General features: G+C 40.3%; 1 protein-coding gene across 3 annotated transcripts in view; it reads right to left on the bottom strand.

Moving 5' to 3' along the window:
• Positions 1–20,844, bottom strand: part of LOC146626696 (protocadherin-15-like) — a 200,125-nt gene that overhangs the window by 96,907 nt on the left and 82,374 nt on the right. For all 3 annotated transcript variants that reach the window (XM_085360748.1, XM_085360746.1, XM_085360747.1), the window contains exon 19: positions 11,331–11,459. In XM_085360748.1, the coding sequence (XP_085216874.1) occupies positions 11,331–11,459 (129 nt within the window). The remainder of the gene's footprint in view (positions 1–11,330; positions 11,460–20,844) is intronic.

The following is a 20,844-nucleotide window of genomic DNA, read 5'->3' as shown; positions in this document are numbered from 1 at the left end:
GTTGTTGTTGTGCTAAGCTAATAGGCAGAATGCTACAAGCATAGCTCTAAAGAATGTAGCATCATGGGCAGTGTAGTCCGTGTTGCAGGGAGAATGGACTGCCATACACGTTATGGGTCTGTGAGCGCGAGGAGGGAGAAAAAGGGGAGTGGAAAGGTACGAGTTGTCATCGAGGAAAAACGGGAGCTGGAAGCATGTAAATATAATAATAACCACTTCAGCCAAGAAGAGAGCCTGACGAGCCCAGTTGTAAGTAAGCTATTAAGACTCGACTGTACACCGTGTTCGTGTTTTCCTCCGAAAACGGAACGTTGGAGCAGTCTTTCAACGCCTCTCCCTGTCTCTCGCAAGAAAAGTTGACCCACACAACAAAGTAAAGCTATTTTTCGGCTACGAGCCGACAGGGACCCCGCCGTATTAGTCAGAGGTCCCTTTACTACAGTTCAGAGTCGCGGACCTTCAGTAATAGTAATAAATCACACAGCAATAGTACATTCACGTTGTTGTAAAAAGCATGATAATATATTAAGTAATCCAAAGTATTCAGAATACGTTACTGTCATTGAGTAACGTAACGGAATACGTTACAGAATACATTTTGGGGCACGTATTCTGTATTCTGTAATGGAATACATTTTAAAAGTAACCTTCCCAACATTGGATATACTTAAGGTTAAAATAATGCAGCCATTTACTGAGATGGTAAATTTGTGGAAATTGATTTTTTTTAAAAACTGAGTTGCAGATGGTCAGGTTTTCAGCGCTACTAATGTGCCAAGGGTTTTCAAGTATGCAGTGATGAATGTGATCGTGAAGAGGTTTGCTAGAGGTCATGCTGACCTGTTGGAGCAGGTCAGAAAACTGAATGGAAAGTGAAGGGAACCTTTCAAGCAGTCCATGAATGCTAATTATCTAAGGGAGAGTTCTCTCCTCAGACAGAAACAGGTCATGGTCAGATCCCTTCTCAAGTCATAGTCTCTATTTATTTCACAGTAATTTGTAAAACGTTGTCCCCAATGACCATCTGAACTCCAGAATGAGCAAAAATTTACTTTCTGCTTGTTAATTCTCAAGGCCAACCTGAATTACTATATGTTTAAACATTAGCTTTAATTGAAATTTGGATTATGCACAGTCTCTTTTCCTGTGGTCCTTGTGTAATTACTTTGCAATCCATTCCATAGATTGGAAGTCCTGAATAAAGGTGCCAAGGGTGCACTGATCACAAGTACACCTCTTAGTAATTTGGTTTGAAGGTGGCGTTGTGATGCACTTTGAAGGTAAGGGTTAATAGACACTCACGGCTGTGGGCACACCTTATTCTTCTACCATCTGGCTTACAATTCCAGAAGGATTCCAGGGGCATATAAACATTCTTTTCTAGATGGCAGAACTAATAAATTTGAAGCCCTGTATGAAAGTCTGTTTATCAAAGGGTATTCTCAGGATGGCTGCTTTACTTATGGTTGTTGTTTACATGTTCAGTGTTGCTGATTTGATCCTATAGTCTAGCTCTGTCAGAACCAACTTTCTTCCAGAACTTCAATGGGCTCTTTGAGGGTAAAAATTTAGTAGTTTGTCAGATTCAATTTGGATAAATTCTCTTTCAATGAAGGTAATACCTTGACAACTATCGGCTATTAATAACTGTACTCTTAGATGAGGATAAAAAACTGACAAAATCAATTTGAGATCAAGGTAACACAAAAAGCAAAGTGTTTTTTGCCTACTTTGCAACAACACTGTGGAACAAGACTGTACAGTCATGCTAGCAAACTGACAGCACAGCAGTGCTTTGAGCATTATATATAGTGTATACAGAGTGTATGTCTCCATTGTAGTCAATGGGGACACATAGCATAGTCCCAAATCAGCCTTATGTTTTAACCAAAAAAGGAAGGGCATAAAGAGAAAACATGTCTGACAGAAAATCCCCTAGAAGACACTCACAAGGTGCAGATGGGGTATCTGTGTTACACAAATTCAACATGGATGGGAAAGTATCAGATGAAAAGGCTGATATGCTTAATTATGCATGATTTTAAGGATGTTAATGTATTCACGAATTACAGTAAGAGTAAGTCCTAACCTTAAAGCTCCCTTAAGTGATGGTAAGTGTACAGTGCCACATAAAAATCTCGAGCCACCCCTCACCTCTTTGTATTTTGCTGTGAAACTGGCAGAGGTTCAGCAATTTAATAAAATGTGCAAACAGAAGTAAAGATACGTTATATAAGGCAAAGCCAGAGGCTGTACAACTCTATCAAGCTTGAGAGTAAATATCTGGTATGACCACCTTTATTCTTCAGCACAGCCTGAACTCGATGACAAGCTTTCTTGTAATTTCTTTAAATAGTCTTCAGGAATAATTCTCCAGTCTTGAAGAACTTTCAAAGCTCTTCTCTGGATGCTGGCTGCCTTCTTTTCTGTTCTCTGTCGAGATGATCCCACACTGCTTTAATAACGCTGCGGTCTGCACTCTGGGGATACCTGTCCATGACTGATAGTGCTCCACTGTGTGTTTTCTATCCAGGTGTGCTTTTATGGCACTGGCAGTGTTTTGGGAGAATTGGCAAGATATTACTAATCATGGCATTGGATGTAGATCCAAATCTGACTGTACGTTTCTGCATTTATTTTGACAAGATCCCAAACACAAGAACTGAAATACAACAGCTGAATGCATGAAAAAGCCTCCACACAGTGTTTTTTCCTGACTTCTTCTGTACATACAGATGTACAGTGATGGCAATTCAACCTTAAATCAACCCTAAACTTCAAATCAATCACTCCACAAGATTGTATGTCATGCCAAGATATGCCAAGTTTTTGATAACACCTTGTTGGTGTAAAAATACTATTTTATGGCTGTCAGACTGTTAATCTTTCTCAATTTCTGTTTTTTCAGCCACAGAAACAAATTATATACATGTGTGTAAATGGCTGCTAGTAGTCAAGTGCCTCAAGGTACTGATTTAAAATTGGTTGTATGATTGTTTTATTTTTCTTTTCTGTTTTTTTTTTCAGGCCTGCCACTTTTGTCTTTCCAATCTACCTAAAGATCCAATTTAAAATGAGCTCTTTTCGTTTGTTTCCTGTCATGTTTAGACACAACACTTTTAGATCCCTTGAGTTGGGTAACGTTTTAGAAAGTAATAGGTCAGTATTAAATGGATTTTTAAGAGGTTCTTCTGAAAATGGTCACGTACAATGACTGGACTGAAAATAAGTGAAAAAGCAGCAAATGTCCAAAGAAAACTCTGAAAGACCATCAGAAAAACTGGGGAACAGTTGCTCAAGAGCATATTAAAAATACAATAAACTCTCTTTGGAAGCTAATTATAAAGAAATAAGTGGTGGCTCAAGACCTTTGCATATTACTCTATGTTATATTATTTAATTGCAAAACATTTTTTTTTTTTAGAATTTCAGTGTCTATATAGCTGCTTTTTGAGTCTTATATAATCCACTGTTTCCAGATCCTAATGCACCCTCTCTTCCCTAAAGCAAGCCATCAACAAAGAACCTTTGAAGGTCAAAAACTATCCTGTACAGGTGCTGTGTGGTTACAAGTTATTGTGGCTACAGGCAGGACTGCTGCCTGTAATGTGTCAGAGATGGCCTCATCTACATTAAAGTTAGTACTGTATTTTTTGGACTATAAGGCGCACCTAAAATCCTTCAATTTTCTCAAAAAACTGACAGTGCGCCTTCCAGTACCATCCAGTACGCCTTATGTATCAATTCTGGTTGTGCTTACTGACCTCGAACTGATTCTATGTGATACATGGCCCTGAAAAATCAGTCAAAATGTTTTAGTATGACTTTGGTAAGTTACGAAGCTGCACTGCTTGACGGATTGTAGGAGCATTACAGCTACTGTAGTCAGGAGCCTCGCAGAGTAATACGTCCTGTGCTTCAACATAATATTATGCTGTGTTTATAAGGATCCCAAAATGGCACCTGCTAAGAGACATGCTTGTAGGCCGAAATCGCCCAACTGTCTTTCAGTCTATTGGTCCCTGTGTGCTCACAATACTTATCAATACCTCACTGGTTTCTGGTCAGGTCCCTGTTTATTGTAAGAATGCTGTCATTCACCGACTGTTAAAAAAAAACCTAAGCTTGACGCTTCTCTTCTCAGTAGCTACAGACCGATTTCAAAATTACCGTTCATTGCTAAGATTTTGGAAAAGGTTGTGGCTAAGCAGCTTATAGCTGTTCTAGATGAATACAGCATTCTGGATAAATTCCAATCTGGCTTTCGTACAGCTCACTCTACTGAAACTACACTTCTTACAGTCTCCAATGACATTTTGATGAGTTGTGATGCAGGAGAATGCTCCGTTCTGTTGATGTTGGACCTGACCTCTGCCTTTGATACTGTGGACCATCATGTTCTGCTAGACAGGCTGAGACAGTGGGTGGGTATATCAGGGGCTGCTTTGGACTGGTTTGAATCCTATTTGCATGAATGATCCTTTCTGTGGCTATCTCTAAGTACAGTTCCTCTTCTACTTTTCTTGCCTATGGTGTGCCACAAGGTTCAGTTTTGGGGCCTTTATTGTTCTTGCTGTTTTTACTTCTTCTTCAGCACTTATTGAGCACTTTTAAGGACATTTTGTACCACTGCTATGCAGATGATATTCAGTTATATATCTCCTTTAAGCCCCAAGATGTTTCCAAGCTACAGATTTTGCATAAGTGCATAGACTCCATTAGAGGTTGGATGGCTGGAAACTTTCTTCAACTAAATGAGGAGAAGACTGAAGTCCTCGTTTGTGCTCCTGAAAAAATTGTACCTAGTGTTATGGAAAAACTTGGGTCCACTTGCTACATTTGCCAAACCTTCTATCAGGAACCTTGGTGTTACTATTGACTCAGCTCTGACTTTGGACGCTCATGTTAAATCTCTGGTCCGCTCCTGTTTTTATCACTTGAGAGACATTGCTAAACTGAGTCCATTGTATCGCGCTCCGAATTAGAAATTGTCATTCATGCATTTGTTTCAAACAGTGCAAGGCTGAAGGCAAATGTGTAAACCTTCCCTTTTTTAAAAGCTTAGACTTGCTAGAATAAAACAACCTGTAAAAAGCTAGAATTACAATTGAATAGTATTTAGTAATGATCTCTGAAAAAAATAGCCACTAAATCAAACAACAAACAGGGGCCATACATCTTTACTTAATGAGAGGAAAATCCTTATGTAAAGGCTTTAATTGCAATATTGTCAACATTGTCAGTTGAATAACTTCATCTAACCCCCATTACTCAAATCATATTTACCTTCTACCTCATTTGCTGTACTCCAGTCACTACTTGCTAATGCAGTGACCCATTTTTGTCTGTTTCCCCAATTTTGGATCATTAAAGTTTCATCGCATCTCACACAGCGACTATTAGAATTAATGAAAATTAGACTCCATCTTGTCAGTGTTATGAAGACTCAAAGAAAAACGAAGTCCTCTTGATGTGATTCGTATTCAGTGATTCATTACTATCTGGGGGTAAAACTGCTAGAAACTTAATAGAGCATCCACATATTGGATGATTATCCCATGTTGTTTGAAGAAAGGCGTGAAAGAAGTGAGACATGGAAAATAAAAGAGAGCGAAGGTAAAAAGGCGAGAATGTAGAAAAATGCAATTTTATAGCTTGAAAACGAGGAGACGTGGACAAAGTGTGTGTGCTTATTTTCTTTACTTACTTTTAGTGTGTGCAAATGAAGTAAATTGTTAGTCTTAAACATTTGGGGGAAATGTAGTGGAGAATTAGACAAACGACTAATACCACACAGTCATTTGTTAGCTGTAAAACCCACCAATTAGCTTAGCTTAGCAAAAAAAATGCAAGGATAATGAATGAGCCTGGCGCTATCCAAAAGTGACAAAATGTCTTTACTGTGTACAAGCACGGTTGTAGTGCTTATTAGGTCATTAACGAATGTAAGATTTATGTCACATTATGCCATAAACTAACAGTACTGATAATGATATGTAATGGTTAATCCAGCAGTATACACAAGGCCTTTAATTGAAATCAGCTCAGAAAAATTAGCTTAAATGCTTGAATGGTGTGCTTGATCAATTTCTCACTTGAGAAAAAATCAGTATACCGTCTTAAATTTAAATTTAAATTCTTAAATGATTAAAAACTAGGTCTGGGTATTGCAAAACTGGCTTAGGCTGTGGTGAATCGTATTGTTAATGTCACGGCTGGCAAGGCAGGCTATGTAGAGGTGCTACCCAAACGCAGGCACTGAGATAGATGCGAAGATTGAGCTTTATTTTGAGGTGAACAGGATGCAGGAGGAACCGAGAAGGGCATACAGAGAAACTAAGAGAAACCTAAACTGAGGAAACTAACAAAACTGACATGAAACTATCATACGGCGGAAACACGGGGAGACTCGGGGAGACAACACAGACAGACCAGCAACAAGCAAAAGGAAACACAGGGCTTATAATACACAACGGCGTAATCAGGGAATAGGAGGCAGGAGAGAAACACAGCTGGGAGAAATCAGAGCTGATGAGACAAGGGGAAGCAAAACCAGACACACTAACATAAGACACAGAACTTCACAATAAAATAGGAAACTCAACATGTCTGTGTAAAAATAAACTAAAGCAAACTAAAAACATAAATCCAGTTTGCTATTTGCCTAAAACATAACAATACATTTTTTTTAGATTTAAACAAGTTCTAAAACATTTGTTACTTTTATGACGCCTGTTAATCGCTGTGTCATATTGAGAGTATTTCTAAGTAAGCAGTTGTTGACTACATTAGGATTCTGTACTATAATAAAAAAGTAATTGTTTTTAAATTTATACGACAATGATTAAGAGCATTTAGTGTCCAAAATATTTTTGCTTCCATAAGAGTAAAATGGCAGTGGCATTAGATACTGACAGAATTGAAAATTGTTATACTTTTTATAATGGGTTAAACCCCTGTTTTTTTCTATTAAGTTAATCTGGCCAAAGCATCTTGGACATTGGCAAAGTGGTACCAGTCTTCTCCATCTGCAATGTATTTCCAAATAATTCTAAAAAGAGAATTTTTTGTCAAGATTTTGTATACTCAGAGTCCTTGAGTGTTCTTGGAGACAAAGTTAGAGAAGCAAGGCTGAGTTGTGGGGTTTTTTTGGAGGGGAGGGGGTTCACACAGGACAAAGGATGTTGAACATTGAGCAGATAGACAGTAGGAGATGCAGAAGGTTTGTGTGAGAGAGGAGGATGCTAGGGGATAGGGGGAGATGGAGGCAGAAGATCTGCTGTGGCGACCAGGTGAAAGAAGAAGAAGAAGGGCCCCTGACTGTCGCTATGTATTTTTGCATAAATTTGAAATGTAAAAAAAAAAAAACCAAACCGTTTGAGCTGTAATGATGTAAATCATTAGGGCTAACTGACAACATTTCCCCTAAAACTCACCTTTAAGTACAGTACAGTAAAGTTGTCACAACATTTTACACGCTGGATTGAATCATTTACATTGATTAATCACCTGATGTTAAACATATTGATGACTGCAGTTCCCAGAGTTGGTTGCTGCAGAAGGTTTGCGTATCCAAAATGAGCGTGACTTTCCACTCTGCTTTTATTCTGCCTCTTCTTTTGCTCTCTGTCCTCGTGTCTTATCCCTCCCTTGATGTCTTTCTCACAGTTATCTAAGCGTAATTACATTGCCAGACAGTTAAAAGCCACGACCACAATAGAATTAATGTCTCAGCTACCTTATGCAGGAAGCTTTTCAACAGAGACCGACTCCAGAAAAAAAAACACACCTTAAAGCCTGAAATATGAACTCTTATCTCTACATTCACAAGTTCTGCCTGTCATGTTCAGGTGCACAGGCTTCTTTTCTTTCAGTTCCCCCCCTTTTGTGTGTTTTTTTTAATCCCATTCTCACCTCCGCCTCTAACTTAATTCCTAAAAGAAGTACCTGCAACTGAAACTCGATTACTGAGATATTATTAATCTGTCTCTGAGTGCATTTCTTTTATTTCAGGTATAATAACAGCATGTAGGTCTTTTCTAAGTAGGTTAGTTACTATACAGACAAGCCCTTGCTAGTCGTCTCATTACTACAATGTATTCTAGTGAGCTTTTGTGGAGTTGCTTCTTTTTCTGTTGTTTCTCGTCAGCTTTTTTGGCTATGAGGTGCCATATTAAACCAGAACTGATAGTTTTAAGGAGGTGTAGCACAGTCATGTACACAGTCTAAAGGGATATCGATAATGTGTGGCCTACTTCCTAAAAGTTTACCCCTAAATGATGTTTTTCTTACCAATCAATTTAAAACAATTTACAATAAATGGCCGAGCCAGTTTCTGTGCGACACATTTCCACTGACAGTACACAGAAAGTTATCAGTCACACAGCGACAGGTAATCATGTAATGAACAGCCAACAGTGTAGCAGGTCATTTCACTGATGTATTCCCCTCTCTCAGGCTGAAGAGCTGAGAAAGACCTCCCAGGATGACTGCCTAACCCTGCAGTTGATGGATAGACCGAACTGTAAACTGATTAAGAGTTGATATGATGCATCTCACTATGAGGCTGTGTCTAACATTATGCGTTGCTGATAGAGCTGGAATATCAGACAATAAGCACTCAGGAAGGTGGTACTTTATTCTTCAAATCTACATCTCTTCTTATGTTTGTAGACAACTTGGCAAACATCTATTCCTGGTACTGGTACCGACAACTACATTCCTGGCATAGTGATGTCTCTATTTTGAATTGGGGAGGCACAGTGGTTAGTACTGTTACATCATAGCAGGGAGTTTCATACCTCCTTGCCTTGCTTTCAGGCTGGCTCCATGCTCCTTGCAACCCCAAGTAGGACAGGAATATTAAGAAAATGGATGGATAGATATGTTTAACTGTGGACCATGCAAAGTAAATTTGGGGAATTCAAGAAATGAAAATATGGTGCTAGAAGGAGTATAACAGACCTGCTTTAAAACAGCCTGCTTTAAAAGTGTGAGGTATTTGCTTCCATTTGCAACTATATAATGAAAATTCAGTTCATGTTGGGGCTTTTTAAAACAGCAACAAACTGAATTCACTCAATCTGTCCTTTTTCTAAGCAATTATTTAACCATATGTGTTAAATTCATGACAAACAGTTTAAGAACGAGGCTCTTAGCTCTGGCATCCCACATTTTATTCCCTACTGTGGTTCTCCCACTTCTTCCTGCCATCCAAGCATTTTCACATCTTCCCCTGTTCCCATTTACCTACTAGAATCAGCAAACCAAGGTCAGGTCTATTCATTCTTCCGGAAATCTTTTTAATGCTTACAGCTACGAACCCTGGTTTGGAATGTGGCCCAGAGTCGTGCCTTGATCAGCCCACTGAGGGATCACATAGTCTGTTTTGGTTTGGAATAGATCCAAGGGTCCTTGAAAGGGAGGAAGTTCAGGATTGGAATTCTTTCAAGTGCCCTCTCCACAGATTAGGGTGGGTTTTTGGATGCTGAATTTGGAACATGGCCAAAGATCTGAGTGAAAGTAAAAATCTGGAATGCTTGGAATGAGATATCCTCTTCGGGCATAAGGGTTGGAATTGTGCCCGATGGTCCAAATAAGAAACACTATTGAAGTTTTTAAGTTTGGAACTTGTTAAAGTATGACTTGTTCAAAGTCCCGGATAAGGGTGTACAAGGGCCATGTATTTATCTCAGGAGAAGTCCTTGTGTTGAAGCAAAGAAGCGTGATTAACATTTAGAACCTGGCAAAGTGTCAGGCTGATCAAAGACCCCCTGACATCGCTGTATAAAGCTTATGAATTAAGCTTGGAGCAAATCCAAGCAAGCATGCAACCAAGTGAGCATCTTTAAAGATCAGAGCCTATCAAAGTGTCAGATTTACCCATGGCCCCTGTCTAGGGAATACATAAGTCCATTATTAGGTCTGGAACAAGTCCAGGAGTCTTTCTGCTAAGTGGAGACCAGAGTGCTGATACAGGTGAAAGCAAAGCTCGTCCTTTAAACCCAACTATTTATTTTCCTTTTTATTGTTGTTGAAGTTGTTGTTTTTGTAGATTTTCCACAGATTTAGAGATAATTTTCATGCCACTGATTTAACACAAACACAGGAAAAATAAAGGGAATGTAACCAAGAATTCTCATCCAAGTTGAGTTCCAATAAAGAAACAAAAGAAACCCCAAACAAAAGAAAAACATAACCATTGTACTTTATTGGGACATGTTTAGTCTCAGTTTTATTTTTTCTTGTTGCAAAAGAAAGAAAGAAAATAAATACTGCAAGTTGGTTGAAACTTCATAAAGGTCTTAGTGCCATCGTTGGTGCTTTTACCTGATGGTTTGTGCATTTTTTTAAACAGGGAATATTTGGATTTACACACAGTTTGTATTCGTTCCCTATTTTCTGTAAGGTTTTGTGTACAGTAACAATCCTAATAGACACTACTCCACACACTTGCACCACAGGACATGCACGTATTTCCTTGTATCCCCTTCCACCTGCAATATGCACTCAAAGTCCTATGAGCATAATAACAATCCTAATTACAAAGCTACCACAGTTTAAGAAGTTACATTAGTGGTCTTTGGTCCCTGTTGTGAAAGATTATAAGAGCTAAATTCAATTAGAGCCTCTGTGAATCCGTGTGCGCGTGCATGTACTTATGCTGAGGGGACAATAATCTGTTTACACAGTCATATTGTGGGATCCTTCCGTCTTTCTGGGGACAAAAAAGCCAGCCTGCATGATGCAAATTAACACATTTTAAGATGAAACATGTGACAAACAGAAAGGTCAATGAATCTGCAGTTATAACTGAAGAAATGAGACGAAACATGGTTTAGATTCAGATATGATGATTTGTGTCACAATAACACGAGAGCTGTGCAACCAGTTCAAACACACTGGTGTGAGCCACTAGAGAAATAACAGAAAAAAGTAATCTTGCTGTACCGCTGTGTTTGGGTTTTTAATTGAGCATGAGAATCAGTGTTTCTGATAGATTGAGATAAAGTCCCATCTAAACTGTCTGTTTGTTCATGACTCATCATTATAATAAAGGATTAGTGTAAGGAAATAAACTAAAAAGGTTGAACAAATGCACAGGCAGGAACGAGTGGAAAATGAACACATTAGCATGCAAACTTGCTGTAATTATACCTGTTCACACACTACAAATATTAATTGCAGTGAGTGCTTAAATGTATTCAAAAACATGTAGTGAACAGTGATGTGGGAATGTGAGAGAAATAAGGTTGGTCATGCAGGCTGCTTCTCTCCAAATGATTTAGAGTGTGTTGTGTGCAGCTCTGTGTGTGTGTGTCTAATCTTACCTTAACCTGTCCAACGTAGGCGTGTTTCTGCTCCTCAATGACAGTGAGGTTCACTGGCAGGGAAGTATCGAACAGCGGGTCGTTGTCATTAACGTCAGTCACCACAATGCTCACCGTCGCTGTAGACGTCTACACACACACACACAAAGGACTGTAAGTGTTTAGTTCAAAGACTCTAATTATTGTACAAACCGTTATTTTTTTAAATGATGATTATCAGAAACTAAAACTGAATCACGACATTTCAAAGACTGTGTTTTTTTTAACCATCTTATTCTATGTGTCCCTTTTGCTAACATCGTCTTATATAATTAACTAAAGAGTTGCAATCAGGCCCTGGCTGCCATATCCCTTTGTGCTAGTAAGAACTGTTCACTCTATAAATAGATTTAAAAACTGCTCACTGTTGGTCCACTTGTTCTCTCTCTCTCGATGTAAAAGGTCTGTTTGTTTTAACCCTTTACACCCTGGAAGTATTGCTGTGTGACATTTATGGTGAAAATAGGTAGCAGCCACTTCCTATCTAACACATTGCCAGTACTGTGTTGGACCTCCTTTTGCATTCAAAACTGCCTTAATTCTTCATGGTATAGATTCAACAAGATGCTGGAAACATGCCTCAGAGACTCAGTTGCTGCACAGCCAATCTCCCATTCCACCACATTACACCAGCCACTGGCTATTTGAACACAGTGAACTCATTTTCATGTTCAAGATGAGATCATTTGAGCTTTGTGACATAATGTGCTGTCCTGCTGGAAGCAGACATCAGAAGATTGGACACTTACTGGGACGGACATGGTCAGCAACGATTCTCATGGCCTTTAAATGATGCTCAGTTGGTAGTAAGGGGTCTAAAGTGTGTCAAGACAATATCACCTACACCATTACGCCATCAGCACAGCTTGAACTATTGCTGTCATGCTGTTTATGCCAAAGTTGAACCGTCTGAATGGCTCAGCAGAAACTGAGAATCATGAGACATGGCAATGTTTTTCCGGGGCGATCGTGGCTCAAGCCTTGTAATCGGAAGGTTGCCGGTTCGAGCCCCGGTTCCGACAGTCTCGATCGTTGTGTCTTTGGGCAAGACACTTGACCCGTTGCCTACTGGTGGTGGTCAGAGGGCCCGGTGGCGCCAGTGTCCGGCAGCCTCGCCGACTACAAGAAGGTCAACACAGTCAGTGTTCAGCCCACTGCATCTCTTGCAGACGAGCTTAACAACTTCTATGCTCGTTTTGACGCAGACAACAGAGAGCAGATCCTCTACCCTCAGGAGGACAGTGAGGCTGCAACTCTAACTCTGAAAACAGAAGCTGTGAGATGGACCTTTAAAAAGGTAAATCCTCACAAAGCTCCAGGACCAGACGGCATCCCAGGCCGGCTACTCAGAGTATGTGCAGACGAGCTGGCAGAGGTGTTCACCAACATCTTCAACCTCTCCCTGAGGCAGTCAGTGGTCCCCACGTCCCTCAAAGCATCCACCATCATTCCCGTTCCCAAAAAATCAGTGGTCTCCTGTCTGAATGACTACCGTCCTGTTGCACTGACATCCGTCATCATGAAGTGCCTGGAGCGGCTGGTCAAAGGTCATATCTGCTCCTCCCTCCCTGACACACTGGACCCTCTTCAGTTTGCCTATCAGACAAACAGAGCCACAGAGGATGCCATCGCCCTGGCAACGCACACCACCCTCACTCACCTGGAGAAAGGGAATACATATGCAAGGATGCTCTTCATCGACTACAGCTCGGCATTTAACACCATCATCCCCTCAAAATTGCCACGAAGCTCGTCGACCTTGGGGTGGGAACACCGATCTGCAGATGGATTCTAAACTTCCTCACAAACAGGCCCCAGGTGGTGAGAGTTGGTAAGCACACCTCCTCATCACTCATCCTAAACACAGGCATGCCACAGGGTTGTGTGCTTAGCCCCCTCCTATATTCCCTGTTCACGCACGACTGTGTTGCTAAACAAGAGTCCAACATCATCATCAAGTTTGCGGATGACACAACCATCATAGGCCTCATCACAGACAACGATGAGACGGCCTATAGAGAGGAGGTGATGGCGCTGTACGAGTGGTGCCTGGAAAATAACCTGACTCTCAACATCAGCAAAACTAGAGAGATGATAGTGGACTACCGGGAACGACCAGTCAGAGAACACCAGCCCATCCACATCAACGGTGTCAAGGTCGAAAGGGTCAGCAGCTTCAAGTTCCTTGGAGTCAACATCACTGAGGACTTCTCCTGGACCCTTCACACAGACACTGCTATCAGGAAAGCTCGCCAGCGGCTTTACTTCCTGAGGAGGCTGAGGAAGTTTAGCACGAATGCCAACATCACCTCAAATTTTTACAGGTGTGCAATTGAGAGCTTGCTGACGAGCTGCATCACAGTTTGGTACGGAAGCTGCTCTGCCAGCAGCCGTAAATCACTACAGAGGGTGGTGAAGGCAGCAGAGCACATTCAGGACATTTATCTCCAGCGATGCCTCCGTAAAGCACACAGCATCATCAAGGACCACAGCCACCCAGCACATCAGCTGTTCTCCTTGTTACCATCTGGCAGACGTTACAGGAGCCTGTCTGCTCGGACTACAAGACTTAAAAACAGTTTTTACCACCAAGCCATACGACACCTCAACCACAACACTTAAACACACACAACACAGCACTCAGAAGCTACCCTGCAGCTTCACAAGTACTCTGTTTAATCTGCACTGGTCACTCCACTTTATTGTCATTGATATTTATATTTAAAAGTGCAATACTGTAATTTTCTGCTGCTGATTCCTGTGCAATATCCCATCTGCCCTCCCGTCATATTTCTTTTCAAGATTTTCTTATTTAATCACTAGTGTACATATATTTATATTTATAGATACTGTACATATATATTTAGTCATCTTTTCTCTTTTACCATGTCTCTCTAATATTTTGCTCCTTACTATTTTTCTATTTTCTTTATTATTTTATTTTGTTTTATTATATTTTCTCCTACTGTATCATGCTGCTTAGTGACTGCTGCTCGTCAAACACATTTCATTGCAATGTTGACCCTGTGCTAACTTGCATATGACAAATAAAACTGAAAACTGTCAGTGCGCCCCAGGGTGGCTGTGGCTACAATGTAGCTTGCCATCACCAGTGTGTGAATGTGTGTGTGAATGGGTGGATGACTGGATGTGTAAAGCGCTTTGGGGTCCTTAAGGACTAGTAATGCGCTGTACAAATACAGGCCATTTACCATTTACCATTTAATCCCTTTAAATAATGAGGGTTTGTGCTTTCAGAAGATCACTGTGAATGAGGCAGTGGCATTCAAAACACAGTGTCAGACTTTTCACTTGGCTTGAATATAGGCCAGTCAGTGTTAAATGAATAATTAAGAGTGAAATGTGGGGGCAGACAAGGGTTAAAGAGGGGCTGCTTTCAGACTGAATTCAGGTAAGTGTGGTTTAAAAAACCCCTGCATGCTAATTTAAAAGGGCTTTTGGCCCTGCTATAAAAAACTTGAACTAAGAAAAATAAATAAAATGAATCTGAATGTTTGCCTTTAGATTCTAGGAATGAAAAATGTGTCAGCAAAACAGATGACGGATGGAGTGTGATCTAAACCTGATTGCGAATGAGAGGGAGAAAAGTGTCTAAGATGGTAAATAAAATCAACCGAAACAAACCTGAGGCTTTGATGTATATTTGTACGGGTTTGAAGGGGAAAATGTGTTTTACAGAACATTATAAGCAAATGTAATTTGTCTTAGGCTTTATCAGACTGTGTAACCAAGAAAGAGTCAGAGAGGGAGAGGCCGTAGCTGATTAGTAGGGGTGCAACGATATTCGTATCGATATTGAACCGTTCGATACAGTGCTTTCGGTTCGGTACGCATATGTATCGAACAATACAAATTTTTTAATTTATCTTATCAACTTTCCTTCTGACGATGCTGTCTGTGTTGAGCGCTCAGTGAATCTGCGCTCGACTACTCCGCCTAGGCTGCACTGTCGAGCGCAGATCCACTGAGCGCTCAACACAGACAGCATTGTCAGAAGGAAGAGCGCAGGGCAAGCTAGCGAGACAGAAGTTAAGCTCTCCTTGCAACATGGCAAATTGAACCTCCCCCACCCTCATTCAGATCTGGCGTTTGGAATTATTTTGGTTTTCATGTGACGTATGACCCTGAAGGTAAGCGAGTCATGGACTAAAGTAAAACAGTATGTTGGATGTGCCATGCAATGCTCAATTACATGGGTGGGAGCTAGTGTGTTAGCGCAGTTAGCTCGTTAACGTGTTGGCCGTGTTGTGGCGTTAATGTCATTTCAACGAGATTAACGCTGACAGCACTAGTGGGAACACAACGAATATGACTGCACATTTACTCCGACATCATCCTAGTGCAAAGACAAGTGGAGGCAGACAAAAACAACAAGCAGGCATGCTACAAACTTACCCGAGTCATTTAGACAGCCGTTAGCACATGATTCTCCTTATGGGGACCTGATATGTTTAATAAGCTGCTGAGAATATAGCCCAGAAGAAGCGCATAGTATAGCTTTTATTTTGGAAAGATAATAAACTCTCTTTTCCAAAGATGAGTGATTCCTCAATCAGATACAGGGCTCGCAATATCGCTAGCCCGACGTCCCGGGGCTAGCGATTTTTCCAGTCGGGCTACCAAAATCTATCTCTGCCCTGCCCGTCGGCCTATCGTAGAAGGAAAAATATATGTCAATGCTTTTGCATTCTTTCTGAAATGTAGCTGGGTAATTATGTCATTGGCATCGGTGAGCAACTGTCAATATGTGACATATTGAAATCGCGTTTGAATTTGCGCTTGTTTTTTGCTTTCACTTTGCAATCGCGCGAATTGTGTATAGAGAGCGACAGCACTGATTGGTGAGTGATGATAATTTGTGCACCAATTCCTCTGACATCGTCTTATTAATCGTTAGCTTACTACGCAAACATGACGAGTGAAATCTCCCGCAGCAAGCTTAAACATGTGAGAGGTTGATCGCGCAGAGAATTGCTGATCGTATGTGAGTGCAATTCTCAGGATATATATTTTAGTTCTGCTGAGCCAAATAAGACAGGTCAGGGTGAAGAAGTGACAGCCAAAGAAAAGCTTACCACAAAACGGAAAAGTTATGACAAATCAGACTATAAGGCAAAAAGAAAGTGCAGCTTTATGGTTTCATGGACAAAAGAATTTCTGTGGCTGCGATATGACGAGGGTTAGGGTTAAATTTAAAAACTGTACTTTTGAGTTAAAATATATATTTAGAATTTTAATAAATGACAAATTAAAAAGGCATGAACATTTTTTGTATCGAAAAAATATCGAACCGTGACACCAAAGTATCGAACCGAACGGAACCGTGAATTTTGTGTATCGTTGCACCCCTACTGATTAGATGTCACCAATTTCTTAATTTGACTTTCATGAGTGGAAGAAAGAGAGTCATCCAATATTTGACTTTTAAAGAATGGAATTGGGAGGAAGAAGGGCTCACCAGTTTATATCAGTGGGATTAGAAGAACATAGGCAGTATGTGTGGGCCTGTGTGTGGGGAGAGTGACAATCTCAGAGGTGACAACGGCCTATTGAGGCTGACAGGGAACATTGGTGATGCAAGTGATCTAAGGTTAAAGACTCACACCTGACAAAACTGTTTATCTGCATGGCAGTGTATGTAAAGCAGAGAGAGCTATGACACAATGAAAGGCGGTCTGTGAGCAACACTGTCAAACACACATACGGACACAAAAGAAAGGGATGGAGTAAGGTTCATTTCGCCTTGGCAGCTCTGAGAACATCGCTTTTAAATACCCGCGCACCTCAGAGTTTATTATTTCACAGACACGGTGGCCATCTGCCATATTTTAGCAATCACCCCACCGGAGAACGCTGCATTTTTAAGGGTTTAGCTATATTATTTTTAGTGGTCCGCCAATGCAATGTCACAGCTGATAACTGACAACACTGCAGTTCTTCGGAATTGCTAAAACACTAAATCACATTCTCCGAGCCAAATGCTCAGTGTGTTGAACCCAGTTATTGAATCAGTCACTCAGCAGAACCTGACTTACACACAATCTGCAGATCTTATTTGTTCCACTTTCAAAATCTTAAACACGCTCGGCGCCTAAGAACATTTTTTTTTGCTGTGTGATGTGCTCGTAATGAACGATGGCAACCAGGCAGAAGTTAAACACAATTAAGCAAAGTTGTTCACACTTGCTGCTAATGATGCAATGAAACCAACATAAGACAGCAGGGTGTACAAGCTGAATACTTGAATTCTCACTAACAATCAAGAGTGCAAGGAAGATGGTGAGAAGAACGAGATCAAGAACTGTTTATTTATCTGAAATTGGAGAAACTGTGGTAGATTAGTGTTCCTGTTTAATGACCAATGAAAGCAGGAGGAAGAGTGCAGACTTTAAGCAGGTTTATTTTATGGCGCCAGTAATCAGAAGACTCAGGGCACAGAACAGGTAACTCCCAGCACGACGCTCTCGGTGTTGAAACAGTCCTTCAAAACAACAGCATGAAGTACAGAAGGATGGAGGTGTGAAGGAATCAACAGGGTCAGCATTTCATTTATTGACTGTGTCCTCCAGCACAACAGGATACGCACATGAAGTGAGTATACAGAGAACCCTTAGAGGAAGGATTAAAGATCAGATCAAAGGCTGTCTTCTGGCCCGACCCACAACAAAGACCTGATGCTGACTTGCTGCTGACTTTGATTTTGCAGAAGATACATTTAGTGTATAGTAATGTGCCTTTGCATTCTGAATAGAAAAGCGCTAAATCCCCCACACATTTACAGCAATACTACTTGCCTGTAATAATCAGATGAAAAAGCATTTGCTGCATTATAAACAAAGCTTTGCTGGAGCTACTGTATATGCCTCTGACCTTGTGTTTCCCATGTTTTAATCCAGTGTGTAATGAAAGGTCAAAAGTAGTTTTAGTTTTGGCTACGTGTACAATGTGAAAACACTGATTTTGAGTACAGATATAAAAGTACTTTGAGGAGACTGTTAGATATTGCAGGTAACACATAGATTGATGACTATTTTTATAAGACACAGGAAAGCTTATTGTAATGCTGTCCTCTAGTATGCTGAAAAAATATCAATAAATCAGCTACAATTCACGCATACAGTGCATACATCTGTGTAAATAATCATTCTGTACATTCGATAATTTTTAATCCTACAACTGTTTACAACTTGCATAGTTCCCATTTCTGTATAGCTGTATATCTCAGATTTCTGTAAAGTTATTTATTTCATATTCTGTATAGTTTTTCATATTTATATCCTGTTCATAGCCTGTTCCTTGAATGTTTTATTCAGACTCCTTTTTTAAATCCGCCATCGCTGTTGTTCTAGTTTTTGGTTTTTGTTGCATTTTCTTACTCTATTTTTACATATAAGTAAAACTTGACTGAATGTAGATTGAAAAGGAGTACTGAGTCTTCAATAAATCTGTCTTAGCAACTGAAGAGATTAATGTTGCACATGTATAGGAAAGATTTGCAGAATGTTGCAAGTACAGGCCGACTTATTTTTTTAGCAAGTACAAGTCCATGCTACAGTCTGTAATTTACGTCTGCTGTTAGGTGATTGCAAGGCAACATAAATGCATTATAATATGTCACACATTATTTAGGTTTTTTGGATGTAAACTATGTTGTTGTCATGAAAATAAAATAATATGACACTTTTATAAGGTTTTCTAGGTACATACAGTAAATGCTACAAATGGGTCATTTTAGCACATTAGTAGGCGGTTGCTAGGCAACGTGATGACATTATAATGTGCAATAAAGGTAAGAATCTTCCGGAGCCTGAGATGTACTTGTGTGTACTACAGATCATATAGGAGGCATTTTCACACAGACAGTATGACACCTCGCAAATATTTTACTTGCCCCAAAGTTACATCTGCGCGGAAAAGAAGACGAGATGGTGGATGTGAGAAGAATGAGCACGTTGTTAGTTTCTCGTCTTTTCTAGGGATTTAAAAGTCTGACCTTGTCTGTTCCATACACATAATAATTAAGTCTTCACATTCATTAACGTAGCAGCGCTAATCCAGACAGGATTTATTTACTAATGCAATGACACAGTCCAACGCGGGCCATTTGCTGACAGTTTCTATGGCATCCCACAATGCACACCGTCCTTACAGTAAAGCTGGTTTACTGCACCAACTTGTAGGGTCCTCGGTCTGTGGCAGCATGATGGATTCACTGGCCAAATAGCCAATTAGGCACTTTGTAGCCTGACACTCTCACAACAGGACATTTAATAATATAGGACACAAACGTGTGCGTGTGTATGTGCGCCCATATGAAGACAACCCAAGGCCTTCCAGGTGATTCTGATTAATGGGCCTGTATAAGGCAACTACACTCCAATCTCCTCTTCTCCTTTTTCCCCATTTCTTTCTTTCCTTGTCTTCCTTTCAGTTTCTCCCTGTAGCTGATATCATTCCCCTCTTCTATACCCTCTCTTTCTCTCTCCATTCACAATCCTATACTCTTTTACTCTCACTCAAAACATAATGGAGTGTCAAGCAGACAAATGTCCAAACTACTTTTATCCATTTTCTGACTTCTGGACCCTTGGGATACAAAGATAATACACTAATTGCCAAGGTCCAGAGAGCAATAGACTAACTACATGGTTGCATGAGCAAGAGTCTGTGTAATATCACTTTAGCACAAATCCACCGTTAGGGCAGCACCAGCACAATGAGTACCTCTCACTCCCACTTGCCGTTTCCCTCCATATTCCATAATAAAAAAGGTCACAGCATTATAATCAGCATTTTCTCCACAGTGGGATCTTAAACTTTACCTTTTGTTTTAATTGATGTGTGTGTGTGTACCTGTTTAAACATCTTTGTGAGGACCAAAACCTGGCATGCCACTATACTTTTGAGGACTTGTCGGGACCAAATGCCAGTCCTCATGAATCTGAGGGCATTTTGAGGCTCAAAATGTGGTTTTAGGCTTAGGGATACAGTTAGGTTATGGTTATGGTTAAAGTAAGGGGCTAAGGAAAGCATTTTATCAATTCAATATCAGGTTTCCTTAATAAGACGTAGAACGGCAAGACCATCATGCAGATGGTGATGGTGCAGCTTTCATTTAAAATCATTTTACACAATACCTCCACAGAAACAATGACAGTGTTGCTGAATTGTGTACATGAAAAATGCTGTAAATAGTTAACAAATAAGAAAACAAAGACAAGAAGAAACTGCAAGGTTAATGCCAGGCTTCTGTCTCACGTCTGCACAGCTAAACGTTCGTGGTGTGAAGAAAGTCAGATTATCGGGAACAAAACACACCTTCTATCTATCATCAGAAAAGTATGTGAGGGGGTTTTAGTGAAGCGTTTGAGGTCAATGCAAATGTCAAAAAGAATTCATCTTCTCTCAGCTTGATCATAAAGTCTGACAGTGAAAGAAGGATGTTAAGCGGTAA

This window comes from Diplotaxodon limnothrissa, linkage group LG8 (genome assembly GCF_057381915.1).
Source record: "Diplotaxodon limnothrissa isolate DT_005_m linkage group LG8, D_limnothrissa_male_GT1.1, whole genome shotgun sequence".
Taxonomy (NCBI): domain Eukaryota; kingdom Metazoa; phylum Chordata; class Actinopteri; order Cichliformes; family Cichlidae; genus Diplotaxodon; species Diplotaxodon limnothrissa.
The sequence above is the reverse complement of the archived record's forward strand: the minus strand, read 5'-3'. Positions and strand labels throughout refer to the sequence as shown.